At 32.9% G+C, this 20,995-nt stretch overlaps 2 protein-coding genes across 5 annotated transcripts; one reads left to right on the top strand and one right to left on the bottom strand.

Moving 5' to 3' along the window:
* Positions 1-214: 214 nt before the first annotated feature.
* Positions 215-18,812, bottom strand: LOC111004408 (histone-lysine N-methyltransferase SETD1). 4 transcript variants are annotated; one of them, XM_045631050.1, is made up of 30 exons: positions 18,715-18,812; positions 18,600-18,639; positions 18,227-18,463; positions 17,489-17,738; positions 17,102-17,278; positions 16,421-16,599; positions 15,188-15,319; positions 14,408-14,528; positions 13,765-13,857; positions 13,019-13,134; positions 12,201-12,352; positions 11,140-11,279; positions 10,005-10,157; positions 9,597-9,720; positions 9,283-9,416; positions 8,823-9,020; positions 8,286-8,492; positions 7,789-7,904; positions 7,108-7,231; positions 6,578-6,662; positions 6,261-6,391; positions 6,032-6,150; positions 5,682-5,919; positions 5,127-5,307; positions 4,750-4,882; positions 4,198-4,483; positions 3,452-3,638; positions 2,958-3,064; positions 1,827-2,021; positions 215-1,274 (listed from the first exon to the last, which is right to left on the bottom strand). In XM_045631050.1, the coding sequence occupies exons 3-30, from the start codon at positions 18,460-18,462 to the stop codon at positions 1,101-1,103; spliced, it is 4,488 nt and encodes a 1,495-aa protein (XP_045487006.1). In that variant the 5' UTR covers position 18,463; positions 18,600-18,639; positions 18,715-18,812; the 3' UTR covers positions 215-1,100. The 4 variants fall into 4 exon arrangements, with proteins under 4 accessions (XP_045487006.1, XP_045487005.1, XP_045487007.1 ...); XM_045631049.1 differs by having other exon boundaries at positions 18,600-18,812; XM_045631051.1 differs by having other exon boundaries at positions 5,706-5,919; positions 18,600-18,812.
* Positions 18,813-19,827: 1,015 nt separating this feature from the next.
* LOC111004383 (cytochrome b-c1 complex subunit 6, mitochondrial) lies at positions 19,828-20,994 on the top strand. The gene is made up of 3 exons (XM_022275391.2): positions 19,828-19,990; positions 20,102-20,190; positions 20,691-20,994. The coding sequence occupies exons 2-3, from the start codon at positions 20,107-20,109 to the stop codon at positions 20,862-20,864; spliced, it is 258 nt and encodes an 85-aa protein (XP_022131083.1). The 5' UTR covers positions 19,828-19,990; positions 20,102-20,106; the 3' UTR covers positions 20,865-20,994.
* Position 20,995: the final 1 nt, after the last annotated feature.

Below are 20,995 nucleotides of genomic sequence, written 5' to 3'. Positions count from 1 at the left end.
AAAAATGCTAAATAAATACTTCTTTTACCAGTAAATAATTAGTCACCAAGATAATGGTTGCGTTTGCTATTTAATTAATTCGCGTAAAATAGCGAATGTAAATTATATGGCGTTACGCGCGTTTAATAAACAGATGATATTATCTATGATAAAATCTTTGAGTCTATGAATCGTTATACAAGAAAATTTTCACCTTAGTAAAATAAAAACTCAGTTGAAATTGCATAATTTTATTATTTACATTCTTACATAATACGAAACTATCATTAACGTAGTGCATTGGAAGGATTTGAGCCGACATGTACAAAATAGCTCCCATATCCTATAGATACAAAATTAATCGTAATAGCGAGTTCAAACAAAACCCCTAAAGTACTGTACTTATAAACTGCCCTACAAAATTCGTCGAACAGTCGAGATCGAATTATTCACAGTAAATATACACACACAGACATAAGACTATCCTTACTCAGTCGTAATATAATACAAATTGATTTTCTCACGCCACACAAGCACACTTTATTCACATATTAGTAATTTAATAATCGTTCAGGCAGCCTGAGTCTTCGTGATATCATGAGCAGGTTTAAAAAATATACAGAGCAGGACAAACTCGTACAAAGCAGCGCGAAAAAACAACATTTTTTTATTATTACTATTAATTTAAATCATAAAAGATCATTTAAATTGAAACAGGCCATAATGAAGCGTATGTGGAAAAAAACGAATTGATCTCATCACAGCAAAAGGTATCGGAAAATATATGGTTTTATATTATGTTGGATGCTCTGTTAAATCGGTTGAAACAATTTTGACAAAACCTACTATTTCAGTAGCTGTAGCGATGATGTCGCAAATGTTACCGAAAACTCGTAAACACGGAAACTCAATATTAAAATCATGAGGTAAGTCTTCTGTTCCAATTATGTCTTTACTATGTTAATTATCTAAACAATTTAACAAGAGATTATAAAAAAAAATCATCGAAAACGGAACCACGTAAGATTTTTCCAACATGTTTTTTGACACGACTTTTTTTAAGTTTTCACCAAAATTGCTAAAGGCGTAAAAATGTCGGCCCTTTGTAAAATAAATATAAATTAATTGAGGAATCCTCTACATTGCGGTGCGCCACAAAGACACGGTATTTTCTCATCTTCCAGCGGGAATTTGTAATCATATGTAATTTCTTCGTCAACCCCGATTGGTTGTTTCGAATAAATCACAATTTTCTTCTGCGATTCTATTGTTATAATCTTCGCGTAGCAGTTAGGCTGAAAGAAAGAAATCAGTTTTTCAGAATTTAAATAAAATGTCTATGAGATGTTGCAATATGTCGGAGCAGTGGTGTTACTGTCAACTGTCATCGTCAGACTGACAGCGACAGAGATATGAATGACTATGGAATCACTATTACTAAGGTCTAACAAAATCTTTATACAAATACGTCAAAAATACCGTGGTGAATTAGTATTTAAAAAATAAGACAGATTAAAGGTCTCGTTACCATGCCATAAAATTATTTAAAAACAAACTAATAATATATCTACGTATAAAGTATTACAGGTTTTAAACCGATTAGAGAGTGACGTTAATTTATGAACTTTGTGACAAAGACAAAGGCAGAGCATTGCTTCGACATACATCTATTTCTTATATAGCACCTAAGCCCAACTCATAAACAAATACAACCAAGTTAAACAAAATACATGTTTCAACATGTACACAGTAATTTTATATATTTTTTCAAAAAAAGGTGTTTTTACAAAATCAAACCTACGGTCTCAAATGACATTAAAACTTGTGCAAATCAAGTTAATTCTCACATTACAGCTGTGGTTAATGAACCGTGCGAGGTTGCCGCACTTCGTGGCATCGATGATCGTATCTAAGTCGATTCTGAAGAGATACGAACTTCCGATGCCCGTCGCTTCGTATTGTGCTTCGCGTACGTCCGCCACTATCGGACGTACCATTTGACCCACGTACTCTATTACCATTTCATCTGCTGCTATCGGCTCCTAAACATAAAAGCAATCAATATATAAGCTTACACACACACAGCCTGCGCTTTAAATACACGCAACCACACTCTCAAATACAGAGTATTATACGCAAGCAGACACATTCACATACTCATACATTTACTTAGGGTCTTAAATGACTTTTGTTCGGGTAGATGTAACACTAAGACTACTTTTCCTTTAAAAAATGTTAAAAAAAGGCACCATGTACCATGGAATAACTGTGTAATCTAGTCACCCAAAAACACCCTTCCCTAGAGTGAAATAGCGTTAATAAGCTAGGTAATTGTGTCACAACCATATTTCTGTCATTAATAAGGTTTTTTATGTTTCTATAAAGCTTCAGTTTTTGTAGAAACGTAATTATACTTGGACTTTTTATGCTTTACAATTCTGACGATTTATAAGTGTTGTTTCATAAAAGTTCTCCACCGAAAAAGGGTCAAATTTGATTGATTTAAATTAATTTTAAATGTATGAACATTGAGGGCATTAAAAATAAAATGCTACGTACTTTTTGCTTTACCTACAGTACCCGGCCTTTTGTTAAAAAAGGTTTCAGGTCAATCCAAAGAACCTAATGATAACTAAATATATATTTTTTTTATAGAACAGGGGCAAACGGGCAGGAAGCTCACCTGATGAAAATTATATTGATCAAAATGGGGATAAAGTTTGATGTTATAGTTTTGAATCGAGCCTCCACATCCAAAATTATATCACCGGGAATCTAAAGAATCAGAAAATTCATCACGACAAAAGAAAACTGTGACGCACCGCGCGCGGTGTAGATGGAAGCGCCGCCATTTATTTATTTAAGCGTCGTTATTTCGCTGCGTATGGACATTTTAAATTAGTAAATCTTTTGACTCTAGATTCAGCTATGTTTTAAAGTGTTTCTTTGTGTATATATAATTAATATAGTAGACTTACCTGTGCGAATAAGCCCCAATCGTGAATACCAGATTTAGCAAATTTGAGCTGCTTCTTTCTGAACTTGAGTTGATTGAACTTAAGCAAATCGGAATCTGTATCCGTTCCTATAAAAATACATTTAATAAAAATGATTGAGAGTTCGATGAGTTCTAAAAAAATTGTTTAAAACTAAATAATGTGCAGGATATTTGTGCAGAATTTTTTTTTTAAGATTTGACCAATTGCTCCGTTCTAACTGCTTATCACAGAGTAAACTTAATTTAATAGATATAGACTAAATTTGTATTTTAAAAATAATTTTATAAAATTCTCACGAAATAAACGGTCACAAAAAATCAATATCGGAAATATATTTTGAAACTCGAAAATCAATGCGTAACATTAATTGTTAAAGCAGTCTTTCTCTTTGTATCGAGTTTACTGCATGTCAAAAAAAATCCGCATATACAAGAGACCAGTAAAAAGAGTAAGAGATAGAGAAAGAGTATTACCAAAGGCGGTGAGCAATCTTCTCTGGTTGGACCTGGCCTCTCTTGAGAGCAATTGCATCTTGTTAGCGCGAGCCTTCTCGTCGTGCGTGGCGAGAGGCGCCCGCCCATGATGGTACTTGTACTTGGCCTTGACGCGAGCGTCCATCTTGTAATAGCCTTCTGTACGAGCTGAACCGCTTGAATGACCCTGAAAATATTAAAAAAAAATTAGTATTCAAATACACCAACCGTTTATGGTTTAAATATATAGCAACTAGCAAATAGCTCATACAAAATCGGAATATATTTTACAAATGTCTGATGTAACGTTCAATAAAAAAATCAGTTGATGGCAGCTGACGATACGATTTTATTGGCAAGATAAAAGATTTATTGAGAGACGCAAGAGAACTTGATTATTTAACGGAATATTAGAAATGATGACTCAAAGTTGTCGCATGACTTTTATATAGAATTTAAAAATATACCAAATTTTAGCATATGATTAAAAATAATAAATATAAAAGTTTGGTGACCGGCAATGGCATTCCATAAATTGAATTATTATAAACTTATACAAAACAAGATAAGGAGCAGAAGAAGAAGAGAAGAAGAAGAGGAGAAGAAGAAAAGAAGAAGAAGAGAAGAAGATGAGAAAAAGACGAAGAAAAGGACAACTGTTTAACAAATAGTTATGAATATATTATCAACATCACATGTTTAAACGAATAATTGAATACAAATATATCACTATTAAATTTCCATACCTGCAAATCCTCGTAGATATTATTATATCGCTTGGACTTCTTCCTGGGCGGACTATATATTATGTCTGTGGGAGGATGATCAACCCAATGCGTGTCATTCAACCAGTAGTCCTGCGTGTCCTCTGCCAATAGGGCTTCATAGGCACGTCTCAGATACTCTATATCTTCCCTATCTATGCCTCTCGTGAGGAATTCATACATAACTTGCATCTCCGCCATTATGTCGCGGGGTTTAAAGGTTATATTTGAATGTATCTTTTTAAAGTCCTCCATGGGTTCATATAACCTAAAAATTTAGTCAGAATGAAAATTAGTTTTTATCATGCATTTGATTGACTATATACATATTCTGACAGCGGTGATGAATTCCAAAACAAATAATTTATGATGATGATATTGGACGTGATAAAATACTAAAATATGGAAAAACACTGAAAACTTCCAGTCTGGCCATTTTGAATTATACTTTTAATAAAACAATTTTTTTAAATAAAATTTTAACCCAAGAATTTAGTGTTGTAATTAAACATAGATAAAACTCTTTAAACTTACTTATTTTGTATTTCAGCGAGTTTCTTGGTCTCATGTTTCCGTTTGTATGGTCTTTTGGTCTTTTCCACTGGTTTAATCTCTTCGACCTGTGTGACGGGAGATTCTTTTTCCGGCTCCGTCATCCATGTGTATCCTGAAGTAAGTTTGGAGTCGATATTAAACATCTTAGTTTTATCAGTAACTATATTATTATTATAAAATATATGAATCAATAGTAAACTAATTACAAATACCTGACAAAATTATTTCCAGAGATTTCTCTAAAACTACTGAACCGATATTTATGAAATGTGAACTGTTTCCAAAGTTGGAATATAAATCTAAAACAATCATCACGATTCCTTCTACTTCCAAGTCACAAAAACAAAATTTCTTACCATGATCATGATGCAGATGGTTGGAGTTAGAGAGACGTCTGACGGGTGTCTCTTCGGCATCAGTCGGCGGTCTGCAATACGAATGGTCAAGAGCCACTTGCGAGGCCTGGGACGCTTGGGACTCCTGGGACTCTTGGGACGCCTGGGACCGAGGGGAAGACGCCGGCGAATGTACTTCATCCTGTATTCAAAATTAATGTTAGAACATTCCCTCTATCTATAATCAGATCAACATTTAGCTGGTCCAGGGTTCGATTCAAATGGTTTGGTTTCATGCAATATTAAAGGTAAAATGTCCAGAGTTAGAAAATCAAAATTTTTACAGGGTTTAAGCATTCATGGTGATTTCCATTTGTTAATATTTGATGAGACCGACATTGAATTAATATTTCGTATTAAAAATGAGTCATAATGGCGTTTAGTCATACGCATTGTGTAAGATAGCGTATACGTGTACTATTTTTTACGTATACATACGATATTGTGGACCCCAAAATAAATGTCTTATACTCGGATAATTTTTTACATCCATCTTACACTAATCGATTTATTAACCTCTTTAACCCCATTAACACTGACTGCGGTATCCGTGTGACTGTCGCTGACTGAGGGCCTTCTCTTCTCCGCTTTCCTCTTGGTCTTCCTCTGCTTCCTCTCCTTCTTCCTGCGAGCCTCGAGTGGTTCTTCTTCTGAAGAAATCTCGCCTTCTTCCAATTTGGCTGGTTTCTTCTCCGGTGACTTGCGGTGGTTCTTGAGTGGACTGAGGCGGCTTTCATCAGGTGACTCTTGTTTTCTGTAAATCATATTTACATTACAAAATTAGATAAAAGAATCAACGAAGCGGTTTCGATTCAAATAAATGACAATAAATATTCTCATGTATGGCTTTTTAATAATAATAATACCTTTCATCAGGAGGCTTATCAGGTTCCGGAACATTCTCCATCTCCGTTTTCCGTCTCTGTTCCTCCAAGAATTCTCTCTCGATCTGTGCCATGTATTCCGTGTTACGTCGTCTTTTCTCCTAAAGAATATATCAGCAATAAATATCAGTAATGGGTTTTATTCATATAATACATTGATACTAAATAAGTTTGATATTTTTTTTTGAAGTATATAATATACAAAAATTACCTGGTATTCTCTCTCTTCTTCAGAGTCCGAATATACTCTGTCAAAGATATCTTTGGGCGGCTCCGGTGAGAGTATGGGTGATCCCAATCTGTCGTCCGCAGATGCCTCCACAGGTGGTATTGGAGTTTTCTCTGAAATAAAATTAATTTTTAATTATAATTATGTTGAAAAGTATTCATTTATATTATTTTATTTTTTTAGCTCAGGCACAAGATCAAATGAATTCTGAATTTAAATCAATATTTCATAAGAATGTGGCCGGCCTTAAACAATTTAACAATTAGTTCTATCATTAAAGTTAAAGAAAAGAATTTTACCTCTCTCCGCTCTCCTTTGTTCTTCCTCACTGTCAGAAGAAGAGTAAACTTTCCGTAGCCTCTCTTTGTTTGAAATAACCTTAAACTGCAACAATTTATACAATTGTAATTAAATTTGCGATCACTAAATTTAATATTACTGAAGCATAAACCATATTAATTAATATGTATAAAAAAAAAATTCAATTATTTAACCAAATGAGTTTCTTCAAAGTCTCCAACCGCGCATGGTGCACACACAAATGGGGTTGAACTAATTTTTAAGGGAATCAAACCTTGGATTATAAGCCATGCCAACCTTTAATGATGATCTAAGTCACCAAGTCAGTCAACAGGGGGCTACAACAAGGGGGAACAGGGGGGGGGGAGGCCGCCCATGGACACTCTCAATGCCAATTATTACGGTTTACCACACATTTAGACTAATTACTGACCGTCATTGCTGTATAGTTAATGTAGGGCTAAAGTAATATAAATATAAGGTCAAATAAATACATGTTTAATTCCGTGACATTCTACATATAACGCACCTGCGACTCATCAAGATCCGAATCATCAGTATCGGAGTATATCCGCGGCGCTGTCATACGGCGTGACGTCGCAGAGCGCTCTGAACCCGACCAAGATGAATGTGATGATGAACTGGATGATGATCTATAGGTGGTAAATTTTCGAAGATATAGATAAAAGTTATTTTATATATGTATAGGGTACCGCCCAAATCCTAATTTATCACATTTTTTACACTAGCAATTCACTCATACAACAAACTGATTATACTTGAATATTTTAGAAAAACATGGATCCAAATGCAAATCCTCGTAGATATTATTATATCGCTTGGACTTCTTCCTGGGCGGACTATATATTATGTCTGTGGGAGGATGATCGACCCAATGCGTGTCATTCAACCAGTAGTCCTGCGTGTCCTCTGCCAATAGGGCTTCATAGGCACGTCTATGAAGTCCCTATCTATGCCTCTCGTGAGGAATTCATACATACCTATACCATACATTTGGGGTACCGCCCAAATCCTAATTTATCACATTTTTTACACTAGCAATTCACTCATACAACAAAATGATTATACTTGAATATTTTAGAAAAAAACATGGATCCTTTTATGGAAAGAGCAGGTTTAAAAAGAAATAGTAGTTTTAAATACCCTCCCAGCGCAAAGATAATTTAGAAATATTCTAAAAATTTCATACCGTGATGAGCTCGTTGAATCGCGTCTCCGTCCTGTTGATAAATATGAACCAGTAATTCTGTTCCTGGGACTGGTTGGTACTTCTTTCTCTTCGTCTGAATTCTGAACAATCTCCTCCTAAAATATTTTATTGTAGTAAAGTTGAAAGATAATGTAGACTCAAATTTGAAAAGCAAAAGTACTAAATGGGGTTTCTGATTATAATGAAGCTACTGAAAGAATTCAGATATTTAGACCTTAATATATTATATTTCATATAGAAAAGCATCTTCATCATATTCTAAAGTTTTCTTTAGAATAACCATTTGATATGTGTTATTAATTGATACTTTAAGTTAAATTTTAATTGTCTATGGTATGCCTTACTGAAGGCAGCTGAACTTAAACAAAAACTGATATTGCAGTAAAATAACTACTAATTTGTTGAAAAGGCTCACCAGCAAAACCTTTATGAAAAGAGTTTATTTCAAAAGTTATTAAATAAAAAACAATAATTACCTGATCACTAAGCCGTTTGGAACTGTCCTCATCCATCCTCACAGGTGAGGGGATCTTCCTCTTCCGGCGGAAGCTGGGCATCTTGGGAATAGTGGCTCGAAGACCCAGACCCACGCCAGTGCCGTAGCCACCCAGCTCTAGACTAAGCTCTCTAGACTCCATTATAGACTTAATCGAATCCACCTCTTCCTTCTTATTTGAAATATCCTGCGAAAGTTTTTTTCTAGATTATTTTATTTAATATAGAATATAATTTATTTATTTCCGATGGAAAAAAATTATAATTAAGTTTATTGAATTTTATTAGAATTCTCATTATGTATTATCATTCGTGTATGCAAATGCATATACATAATATAAAAATCTTGCAACTAAACAGAACCATATAATATTTTTTGTTTAAATCAACAACTTATGATAAATCTACTAATACTCGTCAAAATTGTTGAAAATTTTAAGCCAACATATGTAACAAAAAGTAATTTTATTGAAAAGAATATTATAGTCCACTAAGCATATTTGAATGTATGACATTACCTGCAATGGTTGTCCAACTTCTTCCTTTGCTTTCGTTCTAGTTTTCCTACTCTGCTCATCCCACCATATTTCAAAATTTTTGAAAGCAGTGCTCTCGATCATTTTTTTATTAAAGTCTTTCTTTAAGATCTGTTTTAGTTCTGCCTTCACTCGCTCTATGACGCAGTTGATAGTTGGATAGTGAGGGTTATCTAATTCCTATGAAACAAGTATATGTATTAAAAAATATAAAATATGTGTAAAATCACGTCATTTGCTTAAAGGAATCAAAAATATTTTAACAATTATAAACATTCTTAAAATGTTAAAAGTATTTAATTGAAATGTTACTGAAAATAAAGTTAACAAGACACTTATAAATAGGATAACAACCGAATTGATGGACCTTCGAGCCGGAATTAAGACATATTTTAAATCATAGAAATTAATTAGTATTTATTATAAATGTAAATATGAATACCTGCAGATCATAGTTATGAGCGTGATGTCCATGAGGTGGTGGGTAGTGTGGTATAATGGGTGGAGGAAAGGCTCCATACAGAGGTACTTCACCCACAGCTGGCACTACGCCTGCATAGGCCGTACCTCCATACCCTGTAATATGAGATGGATTTTAATAAAATTACAACAAAATAATGAAGATTTTACTTCCTTTAAACCTTTATCAAGAGAAAACCGCAGTTTCACAAGGAGCTAATAAGGTAATATTTTTTAACTAAATTTTGAAATTTAGTAATGCAGACATAAAAACATGAACAAGATAAAGTATCTAACCTGTAGGCCATACATGTTGGTAGTAATGTGAGTGATGCGTAGGCGCAGGTGGATAAAAGTATCCCTCGGCTGGAACTTGCTCCTCGATCTTAGCCTCAGTCGAAGACAGGGAAGATAGTGACATCTTCAACATATATCAAGTTTGGTTGATGTTGGATTGGTAAGAATAATAAGATTAACTCATTTCTAAAATATACTTTGCTTTCGTTAGATAAGCGGACCTTAACGGTTATTTGAATTTAAATTGTCCAATAAAATGTATCTGTGTTTTAAACAGAAGAAAAACAATTTTGTGCTAATAGTGTCAGTGTGTTCGTCAGAAACAAGTATGTTTGAACGATCAAGAGAATATTTTTAGCCTGTACTTTTTAATTAGAAAATAATAGTAAATTATGTATAATAACTGACCTGGTCATCATCTAAGTTATCCTTATCTTTATCTAGAGGTTCAGGCGAATGATGTTTCTTCTCCCCAGTCAGCAATTCATCTTCAGACGATGATATATCCGACCCAATCTTGTCTAATTGAGGTAATTTCTTTCTTTCCTCTTCCTGCAATTGCTGAAAAAAAAAAGAGATTTTTAATCTAAAATTCTATTACATATGCTTAACGTTTTATTGTGACAAGGCTGAATGTGCAGTTTTTCTTTAAATATATTATCCAAACTATGCACATGAACTATACTTTAATGACAAAAACTTTTACTACATAAAAAAATTTTTGCTCCTGTCATTACGGCTTATGTTAAAAAATTGATCAGACCAAGACGATTTTTTCAGAGGCTTTAAAAAAATTTGCTACAAATGTCATTCAATTTTATCCAGTTTTTTAAATTTAAAAAATATATATTTTGAAGAAATTTTGTTAAACGCTTTTTGAAAAATGCTATAAGAAATACTAATAGGATTATTTAAAAACAAAATATTTTTACAAAATAAGCTACCATTACAGATAACTCCAATGCGACAACTGTTTACATTAACATCACATACTGTGACCGGACATTGTATCCGGCAAATAAATAAATTTAAAAAAAAAACATCACATACTAAACAGTAAACGCATATAGAAAAAAACAAAATAACATTAGATAATAATAGATTAAAATATCAACAAAAAGACTATTTATTTTATAGTATAGAACAGCCAACCCATTTCAATTAAGCGAGATGATTGTTTGTATTGTTTTATTTTAATCTTTATGAATACCATTTTAAAAATTTGTATCAATATCAAAATCATTTATAGGTAACACAATTCACACTTATAAACGTCAAAAAAAAAATTATAATAATATAATTAATTAACTGCCAGTTCTCAAATGGAACAGAAGAACTGGCAATAAACTCTCCGCACTCTCACTCTTTTTTATCGCCAAGTTATTTGTTAAACACAATGTTTGTTAGGAGCAACGATTAAACCTTGTTCCACATGACTTCAAAGGTAATTAATACTAAAAAAAATTAAAAAAACAAAGATTTGTTCTCTATCAACAGGAGGTATGGTGAAATAGAAGCACTTACATTGTCATAAAATCCTTACCCTTTTAATAGTGAGTTTAAGACCTTCAAGATAATTATCTCGATCGAGATAGGGTGATGGGGTTTTAGACAAGGGCTCAGCGTCGAAATCTTGGTCTGGGTTGAGTGAGATGATGCTCTCACGGTCTTCACTTATTGAACCTGCAAATATTATCTTAGATATGTATATATTTATAATATTTTATATGTTAAGCAGTGTGTACGGCCTGTCTATTAAGAGAAAATATTATAAATACTGATTTATAAATGTGAGGCCTAAAACCAAGGCTTGTAGGCGCCAGTTTTTTCTTTTATCATTTGGCTTTTCTATCTCGAATATATTGTATTGTACATTGATCATTATTATTTAATCAAATAAATTAGATAAATTAAGTTTAAACAAGCTTGAAAATAATAAAAAAATCAAGTAAATACCATAGTAATAGGAACATACAAGTATAGTACATTATAAATGTTAAAAGAGGGTTACTCTGTAAACAATATTTTATTTAATTTGGAAATATGTACTGGATTTTGATTATCAGGATTATCGAGTTGATTTTCATTTTTATTTTGGTTAATAATTCAAAATTATTTCTATTACTTTAAGAGTCACCATTTAATTTGAAACGAATAAAAGTACGAATACTGTTACGACCAATCAGAGCAGAGGAAATGCCTCGAGTGGGGTCGAGGCGCCATCTTGAATTTTGGACAGTGCCTTCAGGAAACGCAGGATATTTCTCATGGAGTATTCAATCTAGCCTTTAAGGGCGTTAGACAAGTTGGGTCTATGTGATTTGATGAGTAGATTGTGATTTGAGCAAAAAGTGTTATTTGTAATGTTAAAAGGCATCTAAATTAAATACTGTATGCTAATTATTCGTGTCTTTTTTGGTCAAATACCCATATGACGCCCTTTAAGCACGATAATGGCAATGTCGATATTGATGTATTTCTCTGACTTATATATATTTTTTATAGAACAAACTCTACTATGTTATCGCTCGATCGGACTGCCGCAGTGCGTTTAAATAATTGCAACGCTCTTTTCTTGAATGCCTGATAATTAAATGCGTATACCTTCGTCATCAGAAGGTGGCTGCGGTGCATCCAGGTCTGGTATCTTTGTTGGAAGACGGGCGTCTTCCTCCTCCTCTGAGGACATTCCCAAAGCGAGGAATGGAGGCGCCAAGGCTCCGCTACTAGCGCCTCCTTTTAACAGCATCGCGATTCTAAAAGGTAAGTATATTATTTTTAATATACTTTGAGATTAACAGAAAAATAATGTCTAATGCGTATTATGTACAAAAGTCGATAATTTGATTGGTATTTTTTATAGAACAGGACGTTTGCCCCCTGGAGGCAGGAGGCTCACCTGTTGTTAAGTAATACCGCAGCCCAGTGACACTCGTGCCCGCCTTTTAAGAATTGATACGCTCTTTACTTGAAGGACCCTAAGTCGAATTGGTTCGGAAATACTTCCGTGGTTTCACAAAGTGGTGGTGCGTGGGAAAAAACTGCCTTAAAAAATGCTTAATTGTTGAACGGCGGACGTCGAGATGATAAGGGCGGAATTTCGTATTCTGCCTCGAATGTCCGACGATGAAACTCAGCTGCAGGTATTAATCCGAACAACTCTTCTGAACTCTCTCCATGTTAAGGTAGAAGATGCAGAGTGACCCCACGTCTCTACGCAACGCCAAAGGACCAAGCCGCTCGGAGAGGGATTAGTCGGCGACGATTCGAACCGCTCTTCATTGAATACGGTCAAGTGGAAGAGCTGGTACTGGGGACTTCTCATCCAGAAGTGAGAACAGGTTAAATGTATAATAAATAAATAAATTTATTTCCCCAAATTATGCTGAACGATTACCATTTTTTAATGGTGCTTTACCAACCTTGTATCCAAATCGACATTCTTGTGATCATCAGCCGGTGGCGGTGGCTTCGGCTCTGGTTCAACGGAACTCTCTTTCGGAGGTGGCGCCTCCGCTTCGGGCTTACTTGCTATTTCCTTTGCGACATAAATAAAATTCCATTTCAAAACTTTATCTGGACTGCTAATTATATATAATAATTTGGATGCGTCTACAATTCCTTTAATATGCAAAAAAAAATTCTAATATGGAGGTGACAATACATTGTAACAATTTAAACAGCCACATTCTTGACATTACTCAATACAAATTAATACATTATGTGTAAGACTACACACGCTATTACACATAAAGAATACCTACAATAGATTTCCAAATCGCCATTCTAATACAATTTTATATAAATTTTCATGCAACATATTTATTAATTAAATACCATGAATACTCACTCAAATAACTCTAAATAATATACCTCTATATAATCCTACTGTATAACATTTCATATAAACATTATTTTTGTACTGTGCAAATACATAATTATATTACGAACGTACGTATTATATGTACGTATTAGTAAAGTATGTAAGTTTATAAAATATAACATGCTCTAATACATGTAATGTTCATGCTTATAATAATCTAAAATTTTTTGACCGTAATACTAATACTATAAATACTCCAACCGTTATATTTCTACGTATATAACTTATTCATGCTCTAAAATACTGTAACCAATTCACATTAAGCCGAATTATCCATTGTCGAACCTTTTCCTTCTCTTTCTCTGGTTTCTTTTCAGGTGAGACGCGAGATGTCGCGTTCGTCGTCCATTCTGGCGTTTTCCGAGAACGCCGCTCCGACTTTACAATAGTTTTTGGTGTTATAATGATTGAATAAGCCAAAAAACAGGCATAATGCGGTAATGTTTATAATTATTAACACATTTTATTAAAGTAGGTAAGTAAGCACAGACGATATTTTTGTCGCTTTATTAATAATAATGTAAATTACAGCGTACCACATACATACAGCCTCACTGTATGCCAAAAAAGTAATTAAGCCACAAAAGGATGTTATAAGCATATTTATTTGATCTTACAAGGGAAAAAAAGTAGAAATCGCAAGCAAAATATGAGTTTTTTTTTTAATTTATGTAATGCTGAATATTAAAATGTAATATACCCACCCGCAAAAATATAGTTTTGGGTACTAAATTTTCGTTTCAACGGCATGAACATTGATATGAATATAGTTTATATGTAATTACAAATTTTTTACTGATACTCTAAGAGAATAAGAAATATTTAAAAAACACGGCAATAAGGGACTTTCAATAGTTGTTCGTTAGTGTAGGTGGGATAAGAAGCACGTTATGTTTGTATGTGTAGTACGTTATAGACGTATACTCACGTGCGAGGGCGTGTGCTGATGGGGCGTGTGCGGAGTATGCGGCGTGTGGTGGGCGTGGCGCCAATCCCACCACACGCCAGACCCACCCGGAGTCGCACCCGGCCCGTATCCATACCCGTAACTGTTAAGATACATCTTTTTGGATACGATTTATGGTACGTTGGGTCATCGAGGATATTAAAGTTTTATGATCCAAAATATGTGGTATTTGTAATAATTAGTAATTATACTGCTTTTTGAGCCCCGAACAATTCTTTCTTTTACTGCCAACCACGGAAGCGGTGAAGTTAAGAGTAAAAAGAAATAACCAATACCTATTTCATCATTAATGGTACGATATTCAAATAATATTAAATATTTCGTATAAATTACAGTATTGATTTATCAAATATTAGATAATTGTTCTTACAAAACCTCTAGTGTCTGTTTATAAAAAAAATCAGTGGCGCTACAACCTCTTTAGGTCTTGGCCTCAGATTTCTGAATCTGTTTCATGATTCATTTTTAAATCTAATAGGTAACTAGGTGTTCCGCCTCCAGTGCCTGATACACGTGATCGACTTTTTGGGTCTAACACATATCGGTTTCCTCACGATTTTTTCCTTCACCGTTCGAGCAAATGTTAAATGCGCACATAGAAAGAAAGTCCATTGCACAACCGGGGCTCGAACCTACGACCGCAGGTATGACAGTTGCCCGCTGAAGACTAGCCCAACACTGCTCGATGTCTAATGTTTATACGGATAATAAAAGATTTGTTTAATTTATTGAAGTAATTACCCAGGCGTTTGATAGTAGGGGTCGTAGCTAAGTGGTCCGGTGGGAGTAAACGGCACTTCTGACGTATGACTCGATGTCGCGTACGCATTCTCGCTTTCTGACGCACGTGAATAACGCTCTCGCTCTCGATGTCTGGAAATATATAATAGCTAAATAAATAAATAACTCAACTATTGTATATATATTATACAAATTTTATTTCTCAGATGCAAATTATAATCGGAAAAAATATTTTTAGACGTACAGAGGGTATGTGCATCATAGTACCTAAACATCAAAGCAATAAAATGAGTAACACAGGTACATGCCATACCAAAAATGGAAAATTCCAATAAGATATTGTTATCAAATTTAAAACTTATCTGTTACAGTATAAATATAATAAATAAAATATCGGCCTCGCTTACCTGGCGCATGAATGGACATTCACTATTTATTTATTTATTGCATTTTATAAAGGTTTATAGCATTTTAACAGAATGTAAATTATGATTACAATAAAATAGAAATACTAATTACAAATCTTCACCTATAGATAAACCATACCTTAGGGAGATAGGAATAATAAAATTAACAATTGGATTTATAATACTACGAAACAATTAAAAGATTAAAATTAAGTATAAAAAAGCAGAAGATTTAAATTTATAACTATTCTAATGGAATGTTTGTACAAGTAACAAAAATACCACAAGAAACTTTTTATTAAAGCTAAACACAGCTCTTCAAGGAATAAGCAAAAGTTTTAAGATGGACAAAAGTGCTTTAGATACCTTTCCTTCCGCTTGCATTTCCTCTTACATCGTTTGCTTGTAAAATTTAAAATAAGGTGAATTATTTAAAAAAATTGCACACCAAAATATCGCAATAGCTTAAAGATGAGAGAATTTATTGTTATAGCTTTACAGAAACAATACTATTTTATTTTTTCTATATCAGAAAGTACAAAATTATTCGCAGAGCCAGTCATACGGACAAGCCTAAGCCTACCGAATCCTGCCTCGGGTTGCTGGTAGTTATGTAGTTTGAGTTAGTTAGGGAATGCACAATCGTGAATCCCACATCACTTTTAACAACAAGACAATCGCACAAAACAACAGCCGCTGGAGATTATTGCATTTCAACACAAAAAAAGTTCCAGGCTATATGGCAAAATATAGTTTTTTAAAAACTATACATTGAATTTTGTTAAAAATAATCATTTTTAGTTTTTTATTGGTTGGAAAGACTCACCGCTCCTTCTTCTCTCTATGACCATCGCCATCTCTGTCTCGGTCTCTGTCTCTGTCTCTATCGCTATCTCTGTCTCTCTCACTCCTGTGCCGATGCCGATGTCGGTATTCACGATCATCGTCAGACCATCGGGAATTACTATCACTATGTTCCAAGTCTTTATATCGGGAGTATGGTTCCTAGAACATAATTAATTATGTATTTGGAATTGAATTGAAGTATTTATAAGGGTATCAATACTAATTTGAATTGCATATTTTATTTAGTAAATCAAAATATTGATATTATAGTTTAGTAAATTTTAGCGAAATTCTAATCAAAGGTAACAAAAATGATCAATAAGCTAAGAGCAGTGTTAGCCTGGGCCACAATTTACACTTGCAGTTATGGTTGAGGCAAACATCATAGTATCTAGCATGCCTTTAACCAAAAAATCAATGTGTCAGGCACTGAATGTAGCTTATTTGCTTATAAAAACAGTAAAAGTGTTTAAAGAAATGGATCTAATCTGTAGAGCAACTGGGTTCTTAGCAGTGAGCTGAAACCTAAATTTGTTATTGAAAAGAACCAGTCTTAGCATTTATAAATATAATTCATTATTTAACCTATTGGAGCTTCAGCAGTGTTAATAAAATTCTTTACATGTTACAAGATTTGAATTGTAAGTTAAAATAAATGTACCTTCTCAACCAGTTTGGTATCCTCTAGCCTCTTACTAAGAGTAGAATCTACTTTTGCCAGCCGAACGTCTTCATGTGGAATCTTCATCGGAACTGGTTGTGGTTTTTTCTCCATGGTCTTTTCTTCATACATTTCTTGACATTTTCTACCAAATGCGTCATTCAGTACTTCTAACACCTTAAACAATAATAAGCCCTTAAGATATGTGCATCTTAAAGTTAGTCACATCTTATTTAAAAATAACTTTGCTTTAAAATAAAGTGTGTTTAAAACTTAGTTATGTATGTGATTTTGATACTACTGAACTGTTTTTTATTACTCTAAACTTAAATAACTTGCCCAAAAGCATAATATATGAAATCAAAATTACTTAATAGATATATATACCTTTCCCATAACAGATTTGCCATTATATTTTTCTATACACAACTTGGCATGTTTAACTTCATGAAATACAACCCTTGCAAAGCCCAAATGCCGGTTAGTCATTGGATGATAGAAGATTGTCAACTCCTCAAATGGGCCAACTTTGTTCATCATGTCAGACAAAAAGGCTTGGTCTATGTTATCATTTAGATTTCCTATAGTTATTTCGACAGCTGGTGGAGTTCCAATATAATTTTTATCTATTTTGAATCTGCAACATAAATGTAGTTATTTCTTCTTAATGTGTGTAACTAGATGCTTTACCAACAAAACTGTACTATCAACATTTGAAATTCCCGCCATCAGTCAATTGTCAAGTTGATATTATGTTGGTATAACTGGAGCAAATGGCATAATAAAAACAAAGAATATTATAACCAAATTTTATAAATTCTTGAATTAATTTTGGATATATTATAATTTTTTTCTAAAAATAATCACCTATAAAGTATTATTTGTGTTGATTAACACAACAAAAACTGTCATACAATTTATTCCTATACCAAATGTTGTTAGCAATGATTGTTTATATTGTGAGGACTACTACTATTTTAAAGTAGATTACATTATATCAAAATTACTGAATTTTAAAACCAGTATAGGAAGGAACAAACATTTTCTGGTTCCAATGACATGTTTAGGTAATGTTTGGTTCTAACATTATCATAATATTATTATGGTAAAAATACAATATTTTACCTAGGTACTGGTAAATCAGCTGGTTCAAGTTTATTCCAAATCCTGGACAGCTGAGATCTAGGATCTCTGCAATGAACAGGAGGATATGTTTGATCTCCAGGTACAACTCCATCATATCGGTACAGTTTTGTGGCTCCTTTTACAAGAAATGGATCTATTAACAACTTGTAGTTTTTAGGCGCTTTATGCAGCACTGCATTATGTCCTGGTGCCTTATGCTCCATTCCACCATTCATTCTGTAATACAAAATGTAAATGTTTCTGAGAAAACATAACCTCAATCATTTTATTTTAGAAATCGAGAATAATATCCAAATGAATATCAATATCATGAATAAAAATGACACATTATAATTTAAAAAATAAAACAAACCTGAATTATATGTACAAAATATGTTATGAATTCAATACAACTGTAAAAAATTTAATACATAATATCTACTATGACGCAACATTATTATTTCGGTAGGCAAGTAGTTATTTCTTACACATAGGAAACATTTTCAAGTTAGCTTATTTTCTAATATTATTGAAAATGAGAAATAATTAAAATAAAATTTCACAGCATAGGCACTGTCTCAATGGTGACAACTTCTTGAATAAAAATGATGTTACACTGTCAATATACAAAAATATTATTATGAGATTTCACAGACTATAAACAGTCGTACCTTCGTACCTGTGGACACTGGCTTATTTAACTTTCTTAATCGGTTCTATTTTTATAGTAAAATTATATCTGTGTATCTTTATTGCAATAACATTTAATTTTAACCCCAAACAATATTTATCAAAATTGTTTATCTGGGCTAAAACATAAATTTAAGTTACTACATATGAAAATTTAAAACTCTATGTTCTATAGTGTGTAGTCTGTACTCTCCTAGATTGCTATCGGTAATTAATTAAATTTATTAATTGGTTTATGGTTATGTTTTATTCGATTTGCATAATCGAATCCCATTCATGTTTCGAATACACAGGATCGAATGGTAACGTTAGTAATTCGGGTTAGGGATGATCGATGTTAGAAAAATATCTTTTATTAATTAATTATGTTAATGATAAAAATATATATATTTAACCCAACTACATCACCTAATACAGAAAAATATCTATATTGACATCGATGTCAAAATCCGAAGCCCAACATGTTCGATATTTATCGAATACCAATGTTGTTGATTGTTGAAAACCGATTATCATCGATGTTGGACAACATCAATGACTTTTGCATTAATAATTGACAAATAAATAAAATACAGTGATATATTTTATCACTTATCATTAAGAAAGAGAGCAAATTATTATAGATTCCCATATTTTATATCAACTGAATGAAAAGTAATTTTGATAGAGAAAATCCTTTTAATAATATATTTCTTTGTTGATAAAGAGTAATAAGGAAGTGTGAGAGAGAAAGAGCCAGCGACACTACGAAGAACGAACGAAAAGCGCGATGTGGTCGCAAATAATGAATACGCGTTCAAAATGGTAATAAACATGATTTGTGGATGCGTTCATAGACGATATAATTTATTTCATAAGTTGCATTGGTCGTACAGGATGCCGTAAGTTAATAATCGATGTTCGATTCAGTTAACATCGATGTTACGATATTATTCGTATAGCAATATGTCAAAACATCGATGTTTTTGCTTTCAACGTCAATGATCATAGAACATCGATCATCGACCATCCCTAAATCCTAATTCGTGTAAAGTCAAGTGTATGGAATAGAGGGTTGTTGCGTCACCGATTTTGGTAATATTTCATGATTTTTAAGCGTGTAGTCCCCCTTTTTTTTATTTAAACTTAATTACGTACAGCAAAGTTCTAAGAATCGTGTCATATTATTTTTATCTTGTCTCTCAGGAACAATGTCCGAGAAAATTATTCCTGTAGTTCGCGCTGAAGAAGAGGCAGAGGAAGAAGAATTGGTAGACCCACAAACCCAATTAAGGGTAAATAAGATTATGTATTACAAACCACGATCACATATGATTTTAAGATCCATATCATCCATCGCATAATTATGTATCTCCTAACCTAAGTTTATAATACATATCAGTGATTTTCATTGAGTTATGAAATTTATTAAAAAAAATTGTAGCTAATATATTAGCTCCACCTTTCTGGGCTTTTAGACTACTAGAAGCCGAGTTAATTAAGATATATTGATTTGAAAAAATAATTTTATAATATATTTATAGAATGAAGAATAAAACATGAAAAAATGCAAAGGATTGAGGACATCATGTTAGTTTGAAAACCTCCTTTTTCCAGTTTTTATCGTGTAAAATATAAACGTAGTTTGTTGTATCTTAATGTATTTTAGGTTTTAATAAAGAAAGTATCAAATGTATTTTCAATAGAACTATAGGTCAATTGTTTCAATAGAAATGTAGTTAGCGTGGCATATACATATATTTGGAAATAGTTTATTTATTAATATTTTTTCCAGGAACAATGCCATGAAAAGCCTGAGATGCAAATAATGTGGTCAAAATACCAAGAATGCAATGACAGAGTAAACTCTCGTTCAAACACAACTGAAACGTGTGAAGAGGAACTTATCGACTATGTTCAAGTTCTTGACAAATGTGTCAACAAAGATCTTTTTAAAAGGTTAAAGTGAGTTTAGTTCAAATACCTCTGTTATCCAAATTATGTTCTAATTTTGGGGTGTAGAATTATTAGTAATTTATTCAATAATTAATTATCAGTGTTGAGACTTTGTTTTATGTAAATAAATAAAATTTAATTTTC

Source organism: Pieris rapae, chromosome 14, assembly GCF_905147795.1.
Source record: "Pieris rapae chromosome 14, ilPieRapa1.1, whole genome shotgun sequence".
In the NCBI taxonomy this organism is placed as follows: Eukaryota; Metazoa; Arthropoda; class Insecta; order Lepidoptera; family Pieridae; genus Pieris; species Pieris rapae.
The sequence above is the reverse complement of the archived record's forward strand: the minus strand, read 5'-3'. Positions and strand labels throughout refer to the sequence as shown.

Bases quoted from the DNA above. Each gene is read 5' to 3' on its own strand.
- LOC111004408 (XM_045631049.1), bottom strand. From the start codon at position 18,462: ATGAATGGTGGAATGGAGCATAAGGCACCAGGACATAATGCAGTGCTG. The intron at 16,600-17,101 runs GTACATTTATTT...ATTATGTTCTAG, and splicing joins ATACCAAACTGGTTGAGAAG to GAACCATACTCCCGATATAA. The intron at 3,639-4,197 runs GTATGGAAATTT...TAATATTTTCAG, and splicing joins ATATCTACGAGGATTTGCAG to GGTCATTCAAGCGGTTCAGC.
- LOC111004383 (XM_022275391.2), top strand. From the start codon at position 20,107: ATGTCCGAGAAAATTATTCCTGTAGTTCGCGCTGAAGAAGAGGCAGAG. The intron at 20,191-20,690 runs GTAAATAAGATT...TATTTTTTCCAG, and splicing joins ACCCACAAACCCAATTAAGG to GAACAATGCCATGAAAAGCC.